General features: G+C 35.6%; 1 protein-coding gene across 1 annotated transcript in view; it reads right to left on the reverse strand.

The window, feature by feature from the left end:
- SMC1B (structural maintenance of chromosomes 1B) overlaps positions 1 to 20,469 on the reverse strand; it is an 85,506-nt gene that overhangs the window by 28,984 nt on the left and 36,053 nt on the right. The window contains exons 8-12 of the mRNA XM_060026004.1: positions 18,678 to 18,760; positions 17,878 to 18,085; positions 15,129 to 15,314; positions 13,273 to 13,452; positions 7,006 to 7,152 (exon numbers count right to left, since the gene is read on the reverse strand). Coding sequence (XP_059881987.1) covers positions 7,006 to 7,152; positions 13,273 to 13,452; positions 15,129 to 15,314; positions 17,878 to 18,085; positions 18,678 to 18,760 — 804 coding nt within the window. The remainder of the gene's footprint in view (positions 1 to 7,005; positions 7,153 to 13,272; positions 13,453 to 15,128; positions 15,315 to 17,877; positions 18,086 to 18,677; positions 18,761 to 20,469) is intronic.

Consider the following 20,469-nt stretch of genomic DNA (forward strand, 5'->3'; position numbering starts at 1 on the left):
AAATTACATATTTATACTCACAAGGGAAGCCAGTCTTTAGTTTTATTTTTTGTAGTATCTTTATAATATTTGATATTAAAGTTATACTGGGGCTTCCCTGGTGGCGCAGTGGTTAAGAATCTGCGGACCAATGCGGGGGACACAGGTTCAAGCCCTGATCCGGGAAGATCCCATATGCTGTGGAGCAACTAAGCCCATGCGCCACAACTACTGAGTGTGCACTCTAGAGCCTGCGAGCCACAACTACTGAGCCCATGCGCCACAGCTACGCACCTAGAGTCCATGTTCCACAACAAGAGAAGCCACCGCAATGAGAAGCCCACATACCGCAACAAAAGCGAAGAGTAGCCCCTGCTCGCCGCAACTACAGAAGGCCCACATGCAGCAATGAAGACCCAACGCAGCCAAAAGTAATAAATAAATAATAAATTTATATTTTAAAAAGTTATACTACCTTTAGTAAATAAACTGAGAAGTTTCCATCTTTTTCTATGATCTAGAACGGCTTATGTAACATTAGAATTATATTAGACAGAACTGAGATATAAACCCATCTGGTCCCAGTCTTTTTCTTTTTTAATTGTGGCAAAATATACATAAAATTTACCATCTTTATCATTTTAAAGTGTACAGTTCAATAGTGTTTAAGCACATTTTCATTGCTGTGCAACCAATTTCCAGAACTCTTTTCACCTTGCAAAACTTAAAACTAGACCCATGAAACAACTCCCCATTCTAATCCCCCAGGCCCTGGCAACCATCATTCTACTTTTCTGTCTCTATGAATGAGACTACTCTAGGTACCTCATATAAGTAGTAGAATCATACAGTATTTGTCCTTTTGTGACTAGCTTATTTCACATAGCTAACATCTTCAAGAGTCATCCATTTTGTAGCATGTGTTAGAATTTCCTCCCTTTTAAAGGCTGAATAATATTCCATTATATGTAGAGACCATATTTTGTTTATCCATTCATCTGCTGATGAACACTTGGGTTGCTTCTACTTTTTGGCTATTGTGAATAATGCTGTTATAAACATGGGTGTACAGGTATTATTCCAGACCCTGCTTTCAATTCCTTGGGGTATATACCCAGAAGCAGAATTGCTGGATCATACAATAATTCTATTTTTAATTTCCTGAGTAGCCACCACACTGTTTTCCATAGCTGCTGCACTATTTTATATTCCTGGAGTCTTTTTTCAATGAGAGATCATTCAACTAACCATGGCTTAAAAAAATGTGTTGTTTTTTTTTTTTTCTCACACAAAAGCAGTCTACAGTGATGCAGCTCCTCAACAATGGCATCAACTTTCAGCTTCTTAATACAATGGTTTTTATACTCAAGCTTGCTGTTTCTTGGTGCCAAACTGCTGCTGCATCTCCAAGCCTCTTGAATGCGTTCCAGTCAGGAAGAAGAAAATGCAAAAGATAATACCAACATTCCCATTTATATCTCCAAAACTGCCACAGGGCCACCACTAGCTACAAGGAAAGTTGGGAAATCAAGTTGCTTTAGTTTTTTATGATTCTACAATAGAGGCAAGCAAGGAAGGAAAAGGTTGTGGATAGGTACTGGGCCAACCAACTACACCGCTGCCTGCCACTGCCTCATTTTTCAAATGTTCCACTTTTTTTCTGGTCGATCTTGGCAATTTATATTTTTCTGAACATCATCCTTACAGATTTTCAATTTTTTTTACTATATAATTATTTGCTTGTAAGATTCTCTTAAAATTATTTTAATTTTCTCATTCCTGATCTGTACATGATTACTTCTAACTTTTCTTCCCTTCATTGGAGTTGCAAAGAGTTTATCTATTTTATTAGTCTTTCAAAAGAACCAGCTTTAGATTCATTTTTCCCTTTTCTATTTGGAGTTTTCTATTTAGTTAATTGCAGCTTTAAAAATTTCCGTTATTGCTGTTTATTTTGTGGTGGTTCTAATTTCTTAAAGTAATAAATTCCCTTATATTTCATCTTTCTTCTTTAATAATGAAGGTATTTTCCTTTTGATGTAGCTTTACTGTATCTCAAAGATTTTGTATTCACCATTTTCAAGACATTTTGTAACTTTCTTCTTGATTGCTTGTTTGATCCCCAAACTATCTACAAGTACGTTTCTGAATTTTTATGTAGACAAAGATTTTTTTGGTCACTATTTCTATTTCATTAAATTATGATCAAGATGACGTATAAAAATCTCTACTTTAAAAAAACTATTGAAGTTTCCATTGTGGACAAGCATATGATCAGTTTTTAGTGTTTCATAGTTATTTTAAATAATATCTCACATTTATTGAGCACTTATTGTTTTGTAAAGTTTACATTAACCTACTTAATCCTCTTAACAATGCTATGAAATAGGTACTATTATTATCCCCATTATTATTGATGAGAAAATTAAAGCATAAAAGCATTTAAGTAACTTACTCAGAGTCACACTGCTAATAAGTGTTAGAAATAGAATCTGGATTTAAGCTTATTGATTGTATTACCAATTCCTCTAAGTTACTGTTTTTGTCTACTAGATCTGTCCAGTTTTGAAAGACATACAGTGAAATGTTTCACTATAATTTCATTTTTATTAACTATCCTTGCTTTAAATATTTAGGTACTATGTGCTGCAAAGAGGTTTAAAATGGAAATCTTGTTTTTTAATATATAATGTCCTTCTTTATTCAATTCATTCAATAAATATTTATTGAAAGTTTACTATAGGTGAGGATTTTTAACCTTAAAGTTCACATTGTCTGATATTGTCACTCCTGTTCTTTTTTGTTTGCATTTGCCAGGTGTTCATCCCATAATTTTCAACATTCAATTTTAAGACAATTTCTTACAAATGACATTTAGCTGAGTTTTGCCTTATTTTAAGCTATGATGATCTTGGTCTTTTAATGGGAAACTTAAATCCACTCATGTTTACTGTAATGACTAATAAACAAAAATTTTATTTCCTCCATCTTACTTTTTATCTTTTATTCTTTTCATGCATTATTTTTGTTATTTGTTCCTGTGTTAGTGTACTTTTAAACACTCTAGTCCCACCAAGATACAATCTTTAGAATATTCTTACTTCTTCATCTCCACAGATAAGACCTCTGGAACATATTTACTTCTGTCTCCATCTCTAGTTCCCAGGTTTTGCTGAGTTAGTTTAGCACTATTCATTTATTATAATTAGGTCTGTTCTAATCCATGTGTTGCTTAGAGTACTTTCTCTGGTATTTTTGTCACATGGAGTATGTGCATGACATTATCTCTGAATCTGCTTATCTGCAGATTCCTGAAAGGTAAATGATATCTTGGGATGTAGCCCTTTTCCCTCAGTTGCCTATAGCTGTTATTCCAGTCTCATCTAGTTTTGTAGTCGGATACGAGCTTGATTAAAAAAAAAAAAAATACAAGGAATATTTTTTAAAGGGGGGTGGCGTATTTTCGTATTTTAGCCTTGCCTCTAAAACCTAGGACTTCTGTATTAATGTGTGGCTTTTCTCATTAAACCTACATGGAACTACGTGTGTCCTTTCAATTGGTAAATTAAGGTGGATCCTCAGTTAGAGACATTTCTTCTTTTTTGTTTAATTATTTCCTCTCCTCTGTGCTCCCTTTCCTCTTTCTGAAACTTACTATTCTCTTAAAGTCTCTATTTTTCTCATGATTTCCTTAGCTTTGTGATTTTTCCCCCTCACTGAGATACTGTTCCACTTGGTCTTCCAGGTTATTAATTTGGTTCTCAATAATGGCAATCCCATCCCTCAATCCACCTACAGCATTCTATAGTTTAGAAATACATTTATTAGTGCCAGAAAGTCTTTTTTTGTGTGTGGGGACAGAGAGAGGGTTGACACTACATTGTATTTCCTTACTGCTACTTTTTTGTTCAAGTGTTGATGGCTCCTGGAACACCTCAAATGCATTTGTGCATTTCTTTCCCTACTGAGGATCAGGTCTGGGTATTAAGGTATCCTAAATGGCAGCTGCCCCACAAGCAGTCTCTACACCCAAAGGCCAGCAATTACAACAGAAAACTGTCAGTGTCCCACTCTGAGACGGAGGAAAAGACGTCTCTCTGGTCTCTTTGGCCTCTCCCAAACTCAGGAATAGGGAGGCCACAACCTACTAATATTTAGCTTCATGGGGTTCAAGACTACGCATATTCACATGGGACAAATATTTAACCTCCCCCCAGGATTCCCCTATGTCCTGATTCTTCTCCCAGCACTCTTCAAACATCAACAGAAGCCCTGCATCAGCTTTTCCTGGTGGCCTCCCCCAGAACTCAAGACATCATTTGCACCCAACTCCCCACTAGGTTCAGGTGAGACACACAGGTAAAGAGCTTAGTATAAACATGGATAGGAAGCCAGATTCATTTCAAGTTGCCACCTTCCTAGAACTTTCTCTGTGCCTAGGCCTAAATTTGTAAAATCTTTAGAAGCTGAATATTTATTTATATATCTTACTTAGATCAAAACATAATTTGCAGTCTTATGCTTACAGAGAAAGATTAAAATTAGCGGAGTAACCTTGCCAGAATATCTCCTTGAATCAAAAACTGGTCATTTGTATACACAAAGGAAGAAAGCTAAATAGGAAAAATAAATAATCTAAAAGCATTCTACTGACTTAGTATCTGTTAAGGTTGACATTTCAAGTAAGTGTGTGTGTGGGATTACAATATTCAACAAATGATACTTTGGAAGGAAGCATTATTGAATTTCTTTTGTCATTTTCAGAAAGAATAAGGTCTTTCTGAGCATGACACTGAAATCCAGAAATTATAAAAGATTAATAAATTTGGCTACATAAAGATTAAAAATACATGTATAATAAAACAAGGTCAAATGTCAAACAGATACTGAATGGCAAAAAGGAATAAACTTTTGATACACACAATATGAATTTCAAAAGCACTAGGTTAAATGAAGAAAGCATAACACAAAAGACTACTTACTGTATGATTCCATTTATATGAAATTCTAAATCAGAAAAAGCTACAATGATAGAAAGTAGATTGGGTTGCCAGGGTCCAGAGGGTCCAGGGGGTACAAAGGAGCCCAAAGGAATTTTGGGGGGTTATGGAAATGTTCTATATCATGATTTTGGTGGTGGTTACACGACTACATACATTTGTCAAAACTTATTGAATCATACACTTAAAATTGGTGACTTATTGTATATAAATTACATTTCAATATAGCCGACAAAAAAAGTTGAATAGAGAATATATTTCCGGGGCTTCCCTGGTGGTGCAGTGGTTGAGAGTCTGCCTGCCAATGCAGGGGACACGGGTCCAGGAGGATCCCACATGCCGCGGAGCGGTTGGGCCCGTGAGCCATGGCCGCTGGGCCTGCGCGTCCGGAGCCTGTGCTCCGCAACGGGAGAGGCCACGGCAGTGAGAGGCCCGCATACCGCAAGAAAAAAAAAAATGGGGAAAATATATTTATAACATGAAATACTGAAACATGAACATGAATATATTTACAACATACATGACTAAAGGGTAATTTATTTATAATACAAATAATTCTTAAAGTAGGTAATAAAATAACAAATACCTAATAGAAAAACATGCACAGGAAATAAATAAGAATTTCACAGAAGAGGACTTCCCTAGTGGCGCAGTGGTTAAGATCCACCTGCCAATGCCTGGGACATGGGTTCCAGCCCTGGTCCGGGAAGATGCCACATGCCATGGAGCAACTAAGCCCAGGCGCCACAACTACTGAGTCTGTGCTCTAGAGCCTGCGAGCCACAACTACTGATCCCGTGTGCCACAACTACTGAAGCCCACGTGCCTAGAGCCTGCGCTCTGGAACAAGAGAAGCCACTGCAGTGAGAAGCCTGCGTACTGCAATGAAGAGTAGCCCCCGCTCGCTGCAACTAGAGAAAGCCCGCACGCAGCAACGAAGACCCAACATAGCCAAAAATAAATAAATAAACAAATAAGTTTATTTTAAAAAAAAGTTCACAGAAGAAAAAAATTACAAAGAACCAATAAATACATGAGTCAATGCTCAACCTCAGTTATTAAGAATTGCATATTCAAACAATTAGATTACACTTTTTTCTTTACCAGATTGGCAAAGATTAAAATATTTGTTAGTATCTAGTGTTGCAATCTAGGAACATACACACTCTACTACAGGTTTCTTTTGATGGGAACTTAGCTGTATCTATCAACATTTTAAATACACACATCCTTAGACCCAGAAATTCCACATGTAGGAAATCATCTTAGAGGTACAAGTAAAGATATAACAACAAACATTTATATAATGCTTAGATTTTTGCCAGGCATTGTTTTAAGTATTTTACCTGGAATATCTGATTTAATCTTTAAAATAATTCTACAAGGAAGGTCCTTTTATTATCCCCATTTTACAGATGGGAAATTAAGGTACAAAGGGGCAAGGTAAGTTGCCTAAGGTCATACTGCTGCTGGTAAGTGGCAGAGTCAGGATTCAAACTCAGGCAGTGTGGCTATAGGATTTATATTCTTAGGCACTGTGTTATTTTCCCTCTCTAAAGAAAGTTTAATGCTGCATCATTTGTAATAGCAAAAACCAAATGTCCATTTTTAGACTCTGGTTAAATAAGCAAAATCTATATAATGAAACGCCAGGCAGGATTCATTAAAAATAAAATGGTTCTCTATATGCTAAAATGAAAACATGTCCACGTTATGGTATTCAGTGAAAAAGCTTGCTGCAAACACCATCAATAGCAAAAGTCCATAATAAAACAAATCAGAAAAATAACACATATGCTTGCATACACAGAGTACATTTCTGGAGGTTATGTATCAAACTATGTTTAACAAATACCACTGAGATGTAAGGATGGGTAAGGGAAAGATTTTTATTTTTTACTTTATTCCATTCTGCATAATTTGAATCTTTTAAACTATAGGCATGGTACTTTTATTACCCAAGAAATTAGCTTAAAAACACAATTACTCTACTTGGTATTCTACAATTTTTACAACATGGATTTACCTTTAATTCTTGGATTAGCTGAGTTCTCCTGTCTCTTAAATTCTTTAATTCTTTCTCATCCCAGCATCTAGCCTTGTATTTTAAGTCACTTGACCCTCCAGAGATGACTCCAGATTTTAAAAATAACGTTCCATCAAGAGCTACTGTCTGTAAAAATTAAAAATATTTTACCTTGGAGAAATGTACATAAAGATAAAAACAGAACGTAATATGACAACTTTCACAGCTGAGACTTTGTAGATGAGAAAAACTACTTACTGAACTCCACTAATAAGATAACTAGCTTATGAGGGACACCAGCCAACAAACTCAAATACAAAACCCTGTTTTGCTAAGGCCCAAACAATTCTAGGCAACAAATTAGCAGCAATTTAAAAATTTCAAAATAAAATTATATATTAGTTCTAAACATATTCAATATTGAGAAGAAAAAACCAGGAGTATTTGTATTTAATATCTCATAGTTTGTATTATATAATACTGTATTTTAAAGAATCTGACATCACATGTCAAAGACATACTATGAAAACAGCCTTAGTTACTTTAGGATATCAAAAATATCACATTCTCTAAAATGAATATGAAACTGGGACCAAGAAAAAAACTTAAATGGAGTCAAAGGTATAAAATAGCTTAAAGTTTATAGCCCTATGAGTAACCATATGCTTTATAGAATAAATGAAAGCAATTCTCAGTGTTCTGCGAATGTTTCTAATCAATTAGTCAAAGCAGAGGAGACAGGCTGTGGAGGACTAAAACCACGTAATGTGAACTAATTTTAAAAAAAGCTAACAGGAATCTCATTCATTCCTGCATTCAGTCAAACATTCTCTTTGTGGCTGCTGTGTTTGAAACATTCTATACTGGGGACTGGAGTGACCAAAAGGGAGTGAAATATGGTACTGACCCTTAGGGAGTCATGCTGGTAGGAAAAAGAAACATATAAACATATCAGTACAATGTAAAGTATGAGACAATAAAAACACAGAGTAATCTGGAAGCTTAAAACTTGGGTGCTCCAACCCAGCCTGGAAGGTTCACAGAAGGCTTCCAGTGGAGTTGAAGGCATTCACTGTATCTTATCAGAGGTACTAGTTAGAAGTACATTAATTATATTTAACAGAAAACTTAGTTTATTTCTCTCTTGCAATTACAGAGGTAAACATTCCAGCGTATGTATGGTGGTTGCCTAGTTAACAAAAAAAAGACTCCTATAATATTGCTCTACCATCCTTAGTACTTGGATTACTCCTCAAGGGAGACAGGCATCTTATTTTCTGGAAGGCCCTGGGGGCTCCCTCCCCTCCCAACGGTTAGCTTGGCAATGAGTTTTCTCATCAGGTCTGAACTTTGGAAGGACACTAGATCTCTACTGGATACCAACAGCCATGGCATGGAAACTGAACTCCTGTAGATAAGCTCTGGTTGGTCTGGAAAGCAGCTTCCCTGACCAGGAAGCCCACTGTTACGTGATCAGCTTACTCCTCCGACCTCCCCATAAAAATATAAAGTGGTATGGAGGCAGCTTCCCCCTCCTGGAACACTTTTAGCTCACGCTGTTTCTGCCTGGCCAAAGCCCACCTCTGTGGAATGAAAGCTGAGGAAATACACAGGCTCCACTGCTTCTCTGCTTTTAAGTTGTTCTAAATAAAGCTTACTTTACATCTACAGTGTGTCACTAGTGATGTGTGTGTCAGTGTTTCTTTTATGACAATCTCAAGTCATTTTGTAGTCCAAGACGACTCCTAGAGCTCTAGCTATGTGTCTGTATTTCAAGAAAGAAGGGAAAGAATGAGGCTGGTAGACAGGGCAGATCACAGAGTTCTCAGTATGTCATCACAGGAAGAATGTGGATCAAATACAAATGAGGACTGATGGGGCTTGTGGAGGGGGCTGGGGGATTAGCACTGAACAGTCTAACAGCAAACAGGAGAGTGAAATGGTCAGATATGAACTTTAAGTACACCAATCTGGCAAGTATCTAGAAAATGGGGTGGTCCAAGTGAAGCCAGAGGTGATGGTATGAAATCAGCCAATACCTACAGTGAAGAAAAGGAAAAAGATTTGAGAAATATTTAGGTGGTATAATCAGAAAACCTTGGGAATTGTAGAGGTTACAAGGAAATCCATGAGGAGAAAACAGAATTTCATTGGTTAGAATAGTGGTACTAAGAATTGAAGAATACAGGAGAGGGATCAAGATCTAGAAAGAAGAACCTGAGTGTAGTTTTATACATGATTTTATAGTGCTTGTGGGCTAATAGTTTACTTATTTATAATGTATATCTTGACTATTTCCTAAAAGAAATTATTCTTTTATAGATTATAATAAAGATTATTATAATAAATATAAATATACAATAAGATAGCTACAAATAATAATTAGAGATAACACATTATACTAGGTGAAAAAAGAACAAAGTATAAATAATTTAGACTCTGATGAGAAATCAGTAAATTCGATCAAATAAGTAGGAAGAAGAAAAATTATTCAATATATGATGTTGGGACCGGTAATTAACCATTTAGGGGGAAAAAGCTAATACTTACATCTAATAATACATATTAAAATGAATTCTAGATTAAATTAAAATATAAAAGTGATACGATTAAAAAAAAGTGAAGTTAAGTAAATATATTTTGATCTCATAGTAAAGACTCAATTATACACACACCAATACCTGTAAAGGTTAAGGGTGATACAGTTGATTAGCAAATATATGGCATATGTACCACAATACTCAGCAGATCTTTCTAGGGTATGGTTGCCAGACTTAGCAAATAGGAATACAGGATGCCCAGGTAAATTTGAATTTCACATAAACAACAAATAACTTTTAAATGTATGTCCAAACATTTTATCTGGCAACTCTATTCTAGAGGACATGTTAGGGATGGTTATTTTCCTTTTTGAGCTCTTTTTCCCAAAATGAACATTTATTAACTTGTGTTTCCGATATGTAAAAGCCAAATGTAACACAAAGGAAAAAAATCCATGGGCTGGCTTGGAGAGAAGAGAGAGAAGTGTATTGAGAACTTTGAGCTAAGAATCTGTCATAATACACATGGTGTTCTAATGCCAACTCTCTCTTCCCAGCCATACTTGGGCAAGTCAACTTCCTGTCTCAGAGCAGAGGGACAAACGGTGTTCTGAGACTCTTTTTACTTTCATTGCTTCGTTGGCTGCTGCTGTTGTCATGGCAACCATTTACCATACTGTGCTTGACAGAGTGCATTTATGCTATTCAATTCTATGTTTCAACCCCGTGAGGTAAATATGATTTCCATTTTATAGATTGGGGCTTAACGATATTAAGAAACTTGCCTAAAGTCATACACAGGGACTAAAATTCCTAAACCAAAAGTTGGTCAAACATCTATGTCCATGTTCTTTTTTTTTTTAATGTCCATATTCTCAATAATCACCATGTTATAGACCTTCAATTCTAAAAATGCAATGGGCAACAATTCATAGAATTACAGGGTTTTTTTTTGATAGTTTCTAGGTTTATTAAAATAATTTACTTCTTCTAAAAGTAAATTTAGTATCAAATAACCTATTTACATTTGATTTACAATCAAATTCCTATTCTGGAAGGACTATAATTTCTATTTCCAGCCTGCAAATTCCTTAACTTATAGCTTACAGTGGTTGCTCAGTGCAGTAATCCTATGCCTACTTTGGAGGTTGCATTCCTGAAAAAATACCACGGCTGGCACAACTGGGATCTTATATAAAACAAGGAGTTGGAGGAATTTTTAAATAGCATTAAATAAAAGTTCCAGAGAACATGGCTTAGGAAAAGGAGAAATTTTTTGGCATTAAAAATTTGCCCTGAGGGCTAACCAATCATTCCACTGAGCCAGCTTCAACTGTTTCAAGAAATACTGTTTCAGTGTTACAAGTAGATCCTCTATAATTTTTGTGTTATGCAGATTATACCTAGTTTTTAAGTTGCCTTTCACTGATAAGGAAAATAATATACTTTAACCTTTGCTTTTATTTCTGAATGGGTAAAATATTCATGAGTTCAAAATCCAAAAAATACAAGAGTAAAGAGTAAGAAATCTCCCTGGCATTGCTAGACACCACCACCCAGTTATCCTCCCCAGAGGTAATCGATGCTGTCAATTTCTTATGTATTCTTCCAGAAATATTTTTGCATAAACAAACACACACATATATCTCTTCTTTCCCCATTTTTTACATAAATGGTAACATACTACACTCTAGTCTACTTATTACTTTTTTTTTAACTGAATGTATCTTGGAGATTGTCTGACACTTGTATATAAAGAGCTTCATTCTTATTTAAGGTTGCATAGTGTCCCATTCTATGAATGTATTATAATTTTATTGAACATAGTCTTGTGCAAATTGTTTCCAATTTTGCTTGCTACATACAGTGGTTCGATGAACAACTCTTTATATATATCATTTCATATACATGTGTATGTAACGTTCTGAAGAAGTACAACTGCTAGAATTGCCCTTCACAGAGCTGGTACAAATTCACACACCCACAGCAGTGAATGCAAGGGTCTCTTTCCCCATAAAGTGTTATCAAACTTTTTTATGTTGATCAATCTCACAGGTGAAAATAGTATTTCAGTGTAGTTTTAATGGGCATTTCCCATATTTGGGTTTTTTTTTGTCGTTTTTTTGGTCACGCACATGGCATGCAGGAGCTTAGTTACCTGACCAGGGATCTAAGCCGCGCCACCCACTCCCCACCCTGGCAGTGGAAGAACAGGATCGTAACCCCTGAACCACCAGGGAACTCCCTATCCAAATGTTTTATGCATCCTAAAACACAGAGAATATTCTTCAAGTGGAATAACAGTAATAGGAAGAAGATAAGACTCCCTGGAATATACTTAATGTAAAAATATGACAAATAAACCTGATTAAAATTTTCAAATAACGATAAGAACAAAATACAGCCTCAAGGGGTAAGGCATGTTACTGTGGACAAGATATAAACCATAAATATATGTTGAATGAAGGAAGGGTTAAACACAATCGTATTTTCATGTGACTTCTTTAAATTGACCACACAAATCTTCAAAAATCAATTTTACAAATATTCAAAAATCAATTTTACCATAGTTAATTAGGTAGCAAAATAAGGAAGATACTGTAGTCGCTCACTTATTACACCTGCTTAAATTTAATATGTAGAAATCAATGACAGTGATTACTAAGACAGTGATCACATTATCATTAAGATAATTATAGATATAACTACTAAAATGTATGAGAAGTTAATCATATTAGACAAGTCAATACATTTAATACTGGAAATTCCTATCTTTCATAAGAATAGCCCAAACCCCCCCACTTTGTGTTAATTTGCGATTCTGGACATTCCAGATCAAATACGTAAAATGACTAGTAAATAAAAAATGACTATCACTTTTTGAGAGCTATTTCCTAGGCACTATAAAAGCATTTTGCATGTTATTACTTATTTTAATCCTATAACTCTATGAAATAAGTACTATTATTTCCCCAAATTTAGATGAACAAACTAAAATTAGAGGTTTAGAAACTTGCCTAAAGTCACATAATTAATTACTAAGTAGTATCACTGGTCTTACTCCATAGTTTATGCCCTGAGGCATTGTGTTACATTTCATCACAGATGTAGTTTTAAGAAAAACTATGTCAGATAATTCGAAGAATTTAATACTGCTTAACTAAATACAAACTCTATTTCAATTGACAGTAAAACAATATTTTTAAAACCAAAATTACTCCCTTGAGAGACTGGTTATCTAGTAACCTCGTTTCAATTGTGCTATTTCTACAACTTCAAAATGTGTTAAAACCTTGAATGTGTAAAAGGACAGTTAATATCTCCATTGAGCTATGGAAGAATTAACCCAGAATGTAAAATAAGCACCTAAAATCTTTTCTGGTATTCAGAAACACACGTATTATATACGTAAGTACAGGGAAAATCTGAGATTCGACAGGGGCATTTATTGTATATAGAGTAAAAAAAAATTAAGAGCTTTAGGCTCTCACTACAGTAAATCTAACGTCCAAAATATGATTTATGATTTGGGGAAGTATTAGAGAAATTAATTTTTTGAAAACTGAACATTATAAAAACTACTGAAGCCATTAACATCTTAGGTTCTATTTTAGTTTCCCCTACATAAGAGAACATATGAAAGCATATATAGATATTTGTGTGTGTAATATGTTAGTCTTATAAATACTGCTTCAAATTATCCGAAAGTACAATCTAAGCCTCTTACTTTCCGTCTTTCAGGTCCATTGAAGGCAATATGCCTTGCTTCTTCCACAGTCTCACAGACAAGGCCATTTCCACACACAAACTGAATTACTTTCTTCAGCTGAGGAAACTGAGTCTTTATGACATCAATCGCCATTTTACAGCCTTTAATCTCCCGTAATCTTTCATTGATTGGTTTGATCTAAACGGTTTAAAATATACTTGATATATTAGGTGTATTAAAATAAAAACCAAACACTCAGTACATTCTTTTTCAAAGAATATACATAAGCATGAAAGCAAATGATTAGTAGTATGTACTTATACACAATAAAAGTTTGACAAGAACCTGATGAACAATATCCCACCTTTGGCTTGTGTAATATTTTTTAAAAATACACTTCATCAAAAGCCAGAAGATATAATTTCTAGATTCAACTCTGTCACTAACTAGTTGGGATAAAGCAACAGATGAGAAGCCCTTCATGCTCTCAAAATCATAAAATCTAGTGGGAGATAATACCCATTTACATACTTTCAAAAGAGTGGCACAACAGCATGGAACTCAGAAAATCATTTTAGGCTTAAATGATCAGGAAAGCTTTTACATCTTCTTTGACATGACTTTTAAGTTGGGTCGATAAAGAGATCAAAAGATGTCTGCAATATATTACTGAAAAACAGCAAGTATAATTTCATTTTTGTAAAACAAAACAAAGGGAAAACCCTATATACAACCAAAATATATATACACACACATATATATATGGAGCATATATTTATATAAATTTGTATGGATGGAAGCAATCTAAAATAGTTGTGATAAAGGAATTGAGCACTGAGATGAGGTAGGAGTATTTCCTTTATATTTGATACACTTCTGTATTATATTTTTAAAAAATGAGTGTGCCTTGAAAAAACTCTTAAGCATGAAATACATAAAACAGAATTTTAACAGGCAGATGAACTAGGTTAAATAGTTTTAGTGGGCAGAAGGTATAAACAAAAGTGTGAAACTACAAAAGGCCAAGTCTGAACCATTAATACCCAGTTAGCATTTGCTGAGCCCCTCCTCTGTGCCAGGCACTGTGCTAGGTGTACTGCATGTAGTGATTCCTTGCAAAAATACAATCAGGTAAGGACTAATTCCTCCACTTCACAGATGATGAAACTGACACTCAGAAAAGTTAAGGACAAATCAGTGAGAACTAATTAGAAGGAGGGCTACCATTTAAATTCAGGTCAGTCCAACTCTAGGGCATGTGCTCCTAACCACTATGCACACTGCCTGCAGTTCAGGGACTTGAAAGCTGGACCAAGTAGAACATTTTCTTTATTAAGCAATGAAAAGATCACTGAAGGATATCAGCTGTGATAATGATGGAGTTCCTGCCTCAGGAATTTAAACTTTGGATGCTCTAAGGCCTTTCAATACATACCTCAAGGTTCAAAATTTGGCTTGCTCCACACCAAGAGCTGACATGTATATTTACTGGACCACATATTTACAACTGAGACTCTGGGTTGGCATTTCACCGACAGAACATATGTCTTATCCATCTCCTATACTTTGCTATAGGACAAAATAAATCGCTGGCTAGTAGGCAGAGTGGTGCACTGCTAGAGCAATGTCCTTGAAATCACCAGGGTAAATTATGGCAAAACTAGATTAGGAAGAAATGATATGAAGGCAAGAAAGCACCCACTTGATACTATTCTTTGCCTGCCAATACCTTAACACCAGCCATTTGAATGAATGACTAACTGGCATCCAACTTACGATTTTTTCAATCACTACCATAGTCTCAGGCAATAAAGACACACTTTAAAAGACAGAATTATATCACTACTAAATACTAAGGATTATAAGTTACTTACATCAAGGTAATCTAAAGCAAGGAATGTCTCAGGTTCAGCTCTTTCCTCCTTCAGAAATCGAATACAATCTTTTGCTACCTTTTCAGAGGCTACAACAATGGCAAACATGTACCGACCAAGAAGTTTAGTAACAGCCAGCTGGTATTTCTTATGTATAGGATGACACAGGTCAAGCAGTCTTCCAAACTTAGCAGGTTTCAAAAAAGGAGAGAAAAACAAATACATTAATGAGGAACATATAATTCATTGTTTTCTAATGTAACAAAGCAGCATAGACCAAAAACTAATTTTCTAAATTATAAACATGATAATTTAACAGTCTCATTCAAATGGAAATAAATTTCATTATGAAATATCCATTTAGGTGTGTCACACTTCATTCAACAAAAGAGTAATAAGGAGGGATTAGTCATACCAAGGTATTAAAATATTTTACAAAGCTAGCAATTAAATAGTATTCATTCATTCCCTTATTTATTAAATAAGAAACTGCTGAGGCACCTACTACATGAAGGCACTGAGCCACAAACCGGGTAAACACGCCTGAGTAAAACATCCTCTCTGACCTCACAGAGCTTTCAGACTAGTAGGGAAGGAAGATATAAATAATCAATAATTGCATGCATGTACAAAGTAGAGTTATAACAGGCACTGTGATTAAGCACAGAGAGCTCTGAGAATATGTATCAGAGACGAGGTTGACCTGAGAAGCCAGGGAAGGCTTCCCACGGAGAAGTGTTTTTGGGGATCTGAAGACTGGTCAAGAACCAGACTGAAGTTCAAAAAGTCTATTAAATGTCACAATGCCACCCGTCCTGTACCAATGCTCCCTAGAATGTCTGCAGATTCAATTTTACATCTTTAGACTCTTTCTTCAATGTTAGGTTCTACTTCGAAATACCAATTTCTTCATGATAGATCATCATTGTCTTTAATATTTATTACCTTGGTCTTTGTTCTTCTCAATTTACCTATGATTAACTCAAGCCTTACTTCTAGGTCAGTAATTTGATTTTCAGCTATGTAATCCATTCCTTGTTATTTGCAATTTATTATTAGTTCAGCAGTGTTTGTTCTTGATTTGTCTCCTTAGCTCTACATTTTTCTTTTTATTTTATTCCGTTTTAGCTCATATTTGAACCTGATTTTATGAATTCAAGTTCTTATTAAATTGTCCACAGCACAGAACACTTATGGGGGATTTTGTCCTGTAACCTTCTTCCACAAGGCTCTTCGAATTCTAAAAGCCTTTTAAATTATTCTTTCTTTTTATTATTATATGTACCTATAGATGCCATATCGATTCTCTTCACCTTCCCTATATTTAATGTGGGCAGCTCTGGGCAAAGCTTTTATTTTCTGTGACGGATAATTTTTTTGATTGTCTCACCTAAAATTGAGTGGTTATCTCCTCTGAGCAACAGATGATGGACCAAGTATTTTTTGTTCTATATTCTAAGTATTTTCTGATCTATTTCCCATCATCTATGGGCTTAGACGGCAGGGGTAAGAGAGCTGTGCTAAGGCTGTGCATATGCTTTACTTGAATACCTGAGTTTTGTTCTTTCTTCTCAGTTTTTAATTAATATCCCATACCAAGGTTTCTCTCCTTGGGGGAAGAGAACAAATCCCATTTTTGGGGAGAGGGTTTTGATTTGGCTTCTCAATTTAACAAGGAGCCCTAGAGCCTTCACTTCCATCTAAGAGAAGCAGAGGTCCATGTTCTCCGATTCTATTTTAGTGATAATTTTTACTCTAAAGGAAACAAACATATGAGTTTGCTTCTTTCTAGATTAAGGGATAATAAGTGAGAATTCTCAGGAATTAATCGATGTATCAGTTTGCCTTCTGCATAATTAAGAACAAGCAATGCTATACTTCAATCTTTTTAAAGAAATTCTGGACTATTACCATTTTCTGAAGGTTATAGCATGATGTATGAGCCCCTTTCCTCTTTTGGTTGTTGAACTAGTTTCTCACTAGTTTTTGTCATTCTCCTTAGTATTAGGGGAAGAATTCTGTGACCCAGCCTTATTCCTCCATCATTGTCTAGAAGTTAAGACTAACACTTAAGAGTCAGAAAGGCAAAAAGGATGCTGTAAAGGAAACGAAGATGGGAGGCCAGAGCGACAGGAGGAAAACCAACAGAGTGTAGTATCATGGAGGCCAATGGACAGGTGTTTCCAAAGAGTGCAAGCGGTTAACACAGGGTACACTGGTGTCAGTGACAAGAGAGTGAGATGCCAGACCCCAATTCCGAAGGAAACAATTCTGTGAGGCTGACTCCCCAAGCAACAGGTTAGTAGATATTGCTGTACTGGGGCTAATGAAATACACTAGTAATACTGGATAGCAGTCACATTTGGAGAATAAAAATTCACTGTTTCAAAAGTATGCCAACAATGTCTACTGAAAAAAATATTTTAAAAAACCTGAAATCATGAAGAAATGAGGTTTGAGGACATGTGTCTATGGGCGACAGACTATTTCATGCACCTGTGTCCTTTGGGGATGTTGGCCATACCTGGACTTTCTGGGTAATGTGTTCCTGTTAATGTTTCTCCCCAATAATTACTTATCTATAGACATTACTGGGAGTTATTTACATTTTACCTCAGTTATTTACTATTATGTTTTAAATATAAATAATAAAACACAAAACTTATAGATTTCTGAAATAACATTACTTCCTATTAATGGCAAAATTTTAATCCCAAATAAGAAAGCTTAGCCTTTTTATTTCAATTACCACAGAATCTGGGTGAAGTCTTTTAAGGTGTTCCAGAACCTCTGCTCTCTTTTGCTGACGTTTTCCCTCATGGTTATCAATTCCAGCATTCTGCAGTTCACTTCTAATAAGATTCAGCTCTTCATTAACTTCAGACATTCTTGATTTTGTCTTTTCAATTTCATCCACTAGGGTTTCCTCTTGCTGTTTTTTCTCTTTCAAGAAATTCCTACACAACAGTAACAATAATACATTATACAGCAAAAAGAAAACCCAAAATTTAGGAATTACAAGATACAGTATACTCTAGTCTGGCATTGCAGGGGAATGGAATAATGCTCTATCAATTTTAAACGATGAAAAATACAATATAATAAACTTAGCACCAAACATGGACAAAAGATATTTTAATCATTCTTTCTTGATCCAAAAGATACATATTTCTGGATTCTGAAAAAGAAAGGATAGGTCACTATAACCAGAGAAATCATCATAAGCTTAATGGTAAGTAAATACCAATTAAAAAGAAATTCTTCGTGGTAGAATACTTAGGTGGTGCTAGCTTTCATGACATACATTTATTATAAAATATCGATACCAAAAGAGAGTTTTAAGTTTCACCACTGTTAGACATTTATATTTTCAGAACTTAAACCTCAGTGGTCAAGGATAATTTTTAATTATCTACAATGAAATAAAAAAACAATGGAGGACAAAGACATTATGATACAGTGGAAGTATTCATCTGATGACTATACTACAAATATCGAGACCCCTGAGATACAAGAAAGCTGCAAGGAATTTGTTTTTACTATACTTACATGCATGTTTTTATATACTCCTCCAACTTCTCTATTCGCTTTTTATGATCTTCTATTTGTTCTTTTATTTGTTTTAGATTTCCCTAAAATAGGAAATGAAATCTGAAATCAATTACAGCAAATCCAAACAAAATTGATTACTTTTCACTATATGCCCAGAACTTACTATAACAGCATACATTGTTCTAAATTTGAAATATATATAACCACATGAAAATTCTTATAAGAGCACATTTTAACTTTGAAAAGGCAATATGGTACAGAGCTTTGAGGTTTCAAGGCTCAGGGTTCAAATCCTGGCTCCATCATTTATGTCCTGGCTGGAGATACCTGATCTCCAGCAAGTTTACTTTGGTAACTTCAAACCCCAGGGAGATTATTTTCAAATATCTATATACAGTTCTTATCTCTCTCTCAAACTAACTCATTCAATAAATATTTATTCACTGCCTACCATGTGCTAGGAACTACAGATATAATAATGAACAAGACAGAGTCCCTGCTCTCAAGGACTAAGGTTTGGTGGGAGAAACAGACAAATAAGTAATTCCGACAGAGTGGCTCAGCACTATAATTGTATAGGAATCTCCGAGGCAGCTATAGGCTTGTGGAAGGAGGGCTTCATGCTCCACATTCACCTTATCACCAAGTCCAAGGATTGTGGTCGTCTCCAATTTGTTTCTCACCTTTAACATTCTCCCTGTCTCATGCATCCTGCACATTATAGCAAGATTAATCTGTCTTACTCCATTACTAAGTGATCTAAAACCAGGAGTGTACAAAAGTAAAAAACACAATTCTTTTTCAGTATACAACAGCAAAAAAGAGAAGAAATACCAGTTTTCAAGTGGTAAAGGATAAAATATACCATGAAGTTAATGATCTCATTTTACTCATTTATCACAGAAATTCACCGAACAAACATCTACTATGCTAGGTGCCAACAGCTATAAAAATGATTAAGATACAATTCCTTTTCTCCAGGGACTCCCACATTTTGAAATTAGAGTCCCCATATTGAAATTCTGTTATCTCACTTAAGAATTCCATTCAGGCTTCCCTGGTGGTCCAGTGGTTAAGAATCCGCTTGCCAATGCAGGGGACAAGGGTTCAAGCCCTGGTCTGGGAATATCCCACATGCCACGGAACAACTAAGCCCATGTGCCACAACTACTGAGCCTGCACGCCTAGAGCCCGTGCTCCACAACAAGAGAAGCCACCGCAATAAGAAGCCCGTGCACCGCAGTGAAGAGTTGCCCCCACTCACTGCAACTAGGGAAAGCCTGCGTGCAGCAATGAAGACCCAATGCAGCCAAAAATAAATAAATAAAATAAATAAAAGTTAAAAAGAAGAATTCCATTCAAAGAGACAGGAACAAGATTAGCTAACATCAAAGACCAAGTTTAGTCAACTGGAAACACCTGCCTCTGCCTTTACTCTGGCCAGTCCCAGGGCTTGTGTCAGGGCCTGGATGCTCCATTGGACACGTCATGGGGGATAATCAGACTGCCTTGACACCAGGCATTCTGGATTCAAGATGCCAGCTGATCATGCCAGTTGTCTAGAAAAACCAACCCCTGCCCAGCCCCTAGTGATCTTGGTCTGTGGAAAGTTATAGCCCTTTCCACCTGGGAACCACCAGTCCTGTGGGAGACCAAGTATGAGTACAGAGTTTTTCATCTCTTTCCACCCTGATATGTTATTTCTTCTGTCAGTGTTTTTCTATTCAAAAGACAACAGAGATTCAATCAACACTTACCGACATCTACCAAGTACATGGGACTTACAATA

This window comes from Delphinus delphis, chromosome 11 (assembly GCF_949987515.2).
Source record: "Delphinus delphis chromosome 11, mDelDel1.2, whole genome shotgun sequence".
NCBI lineage: Eukaryota > Metazoa > Chordata > Mammalia > Artiodactyla > Delphinidae > Delphinus > Delphinus delphis.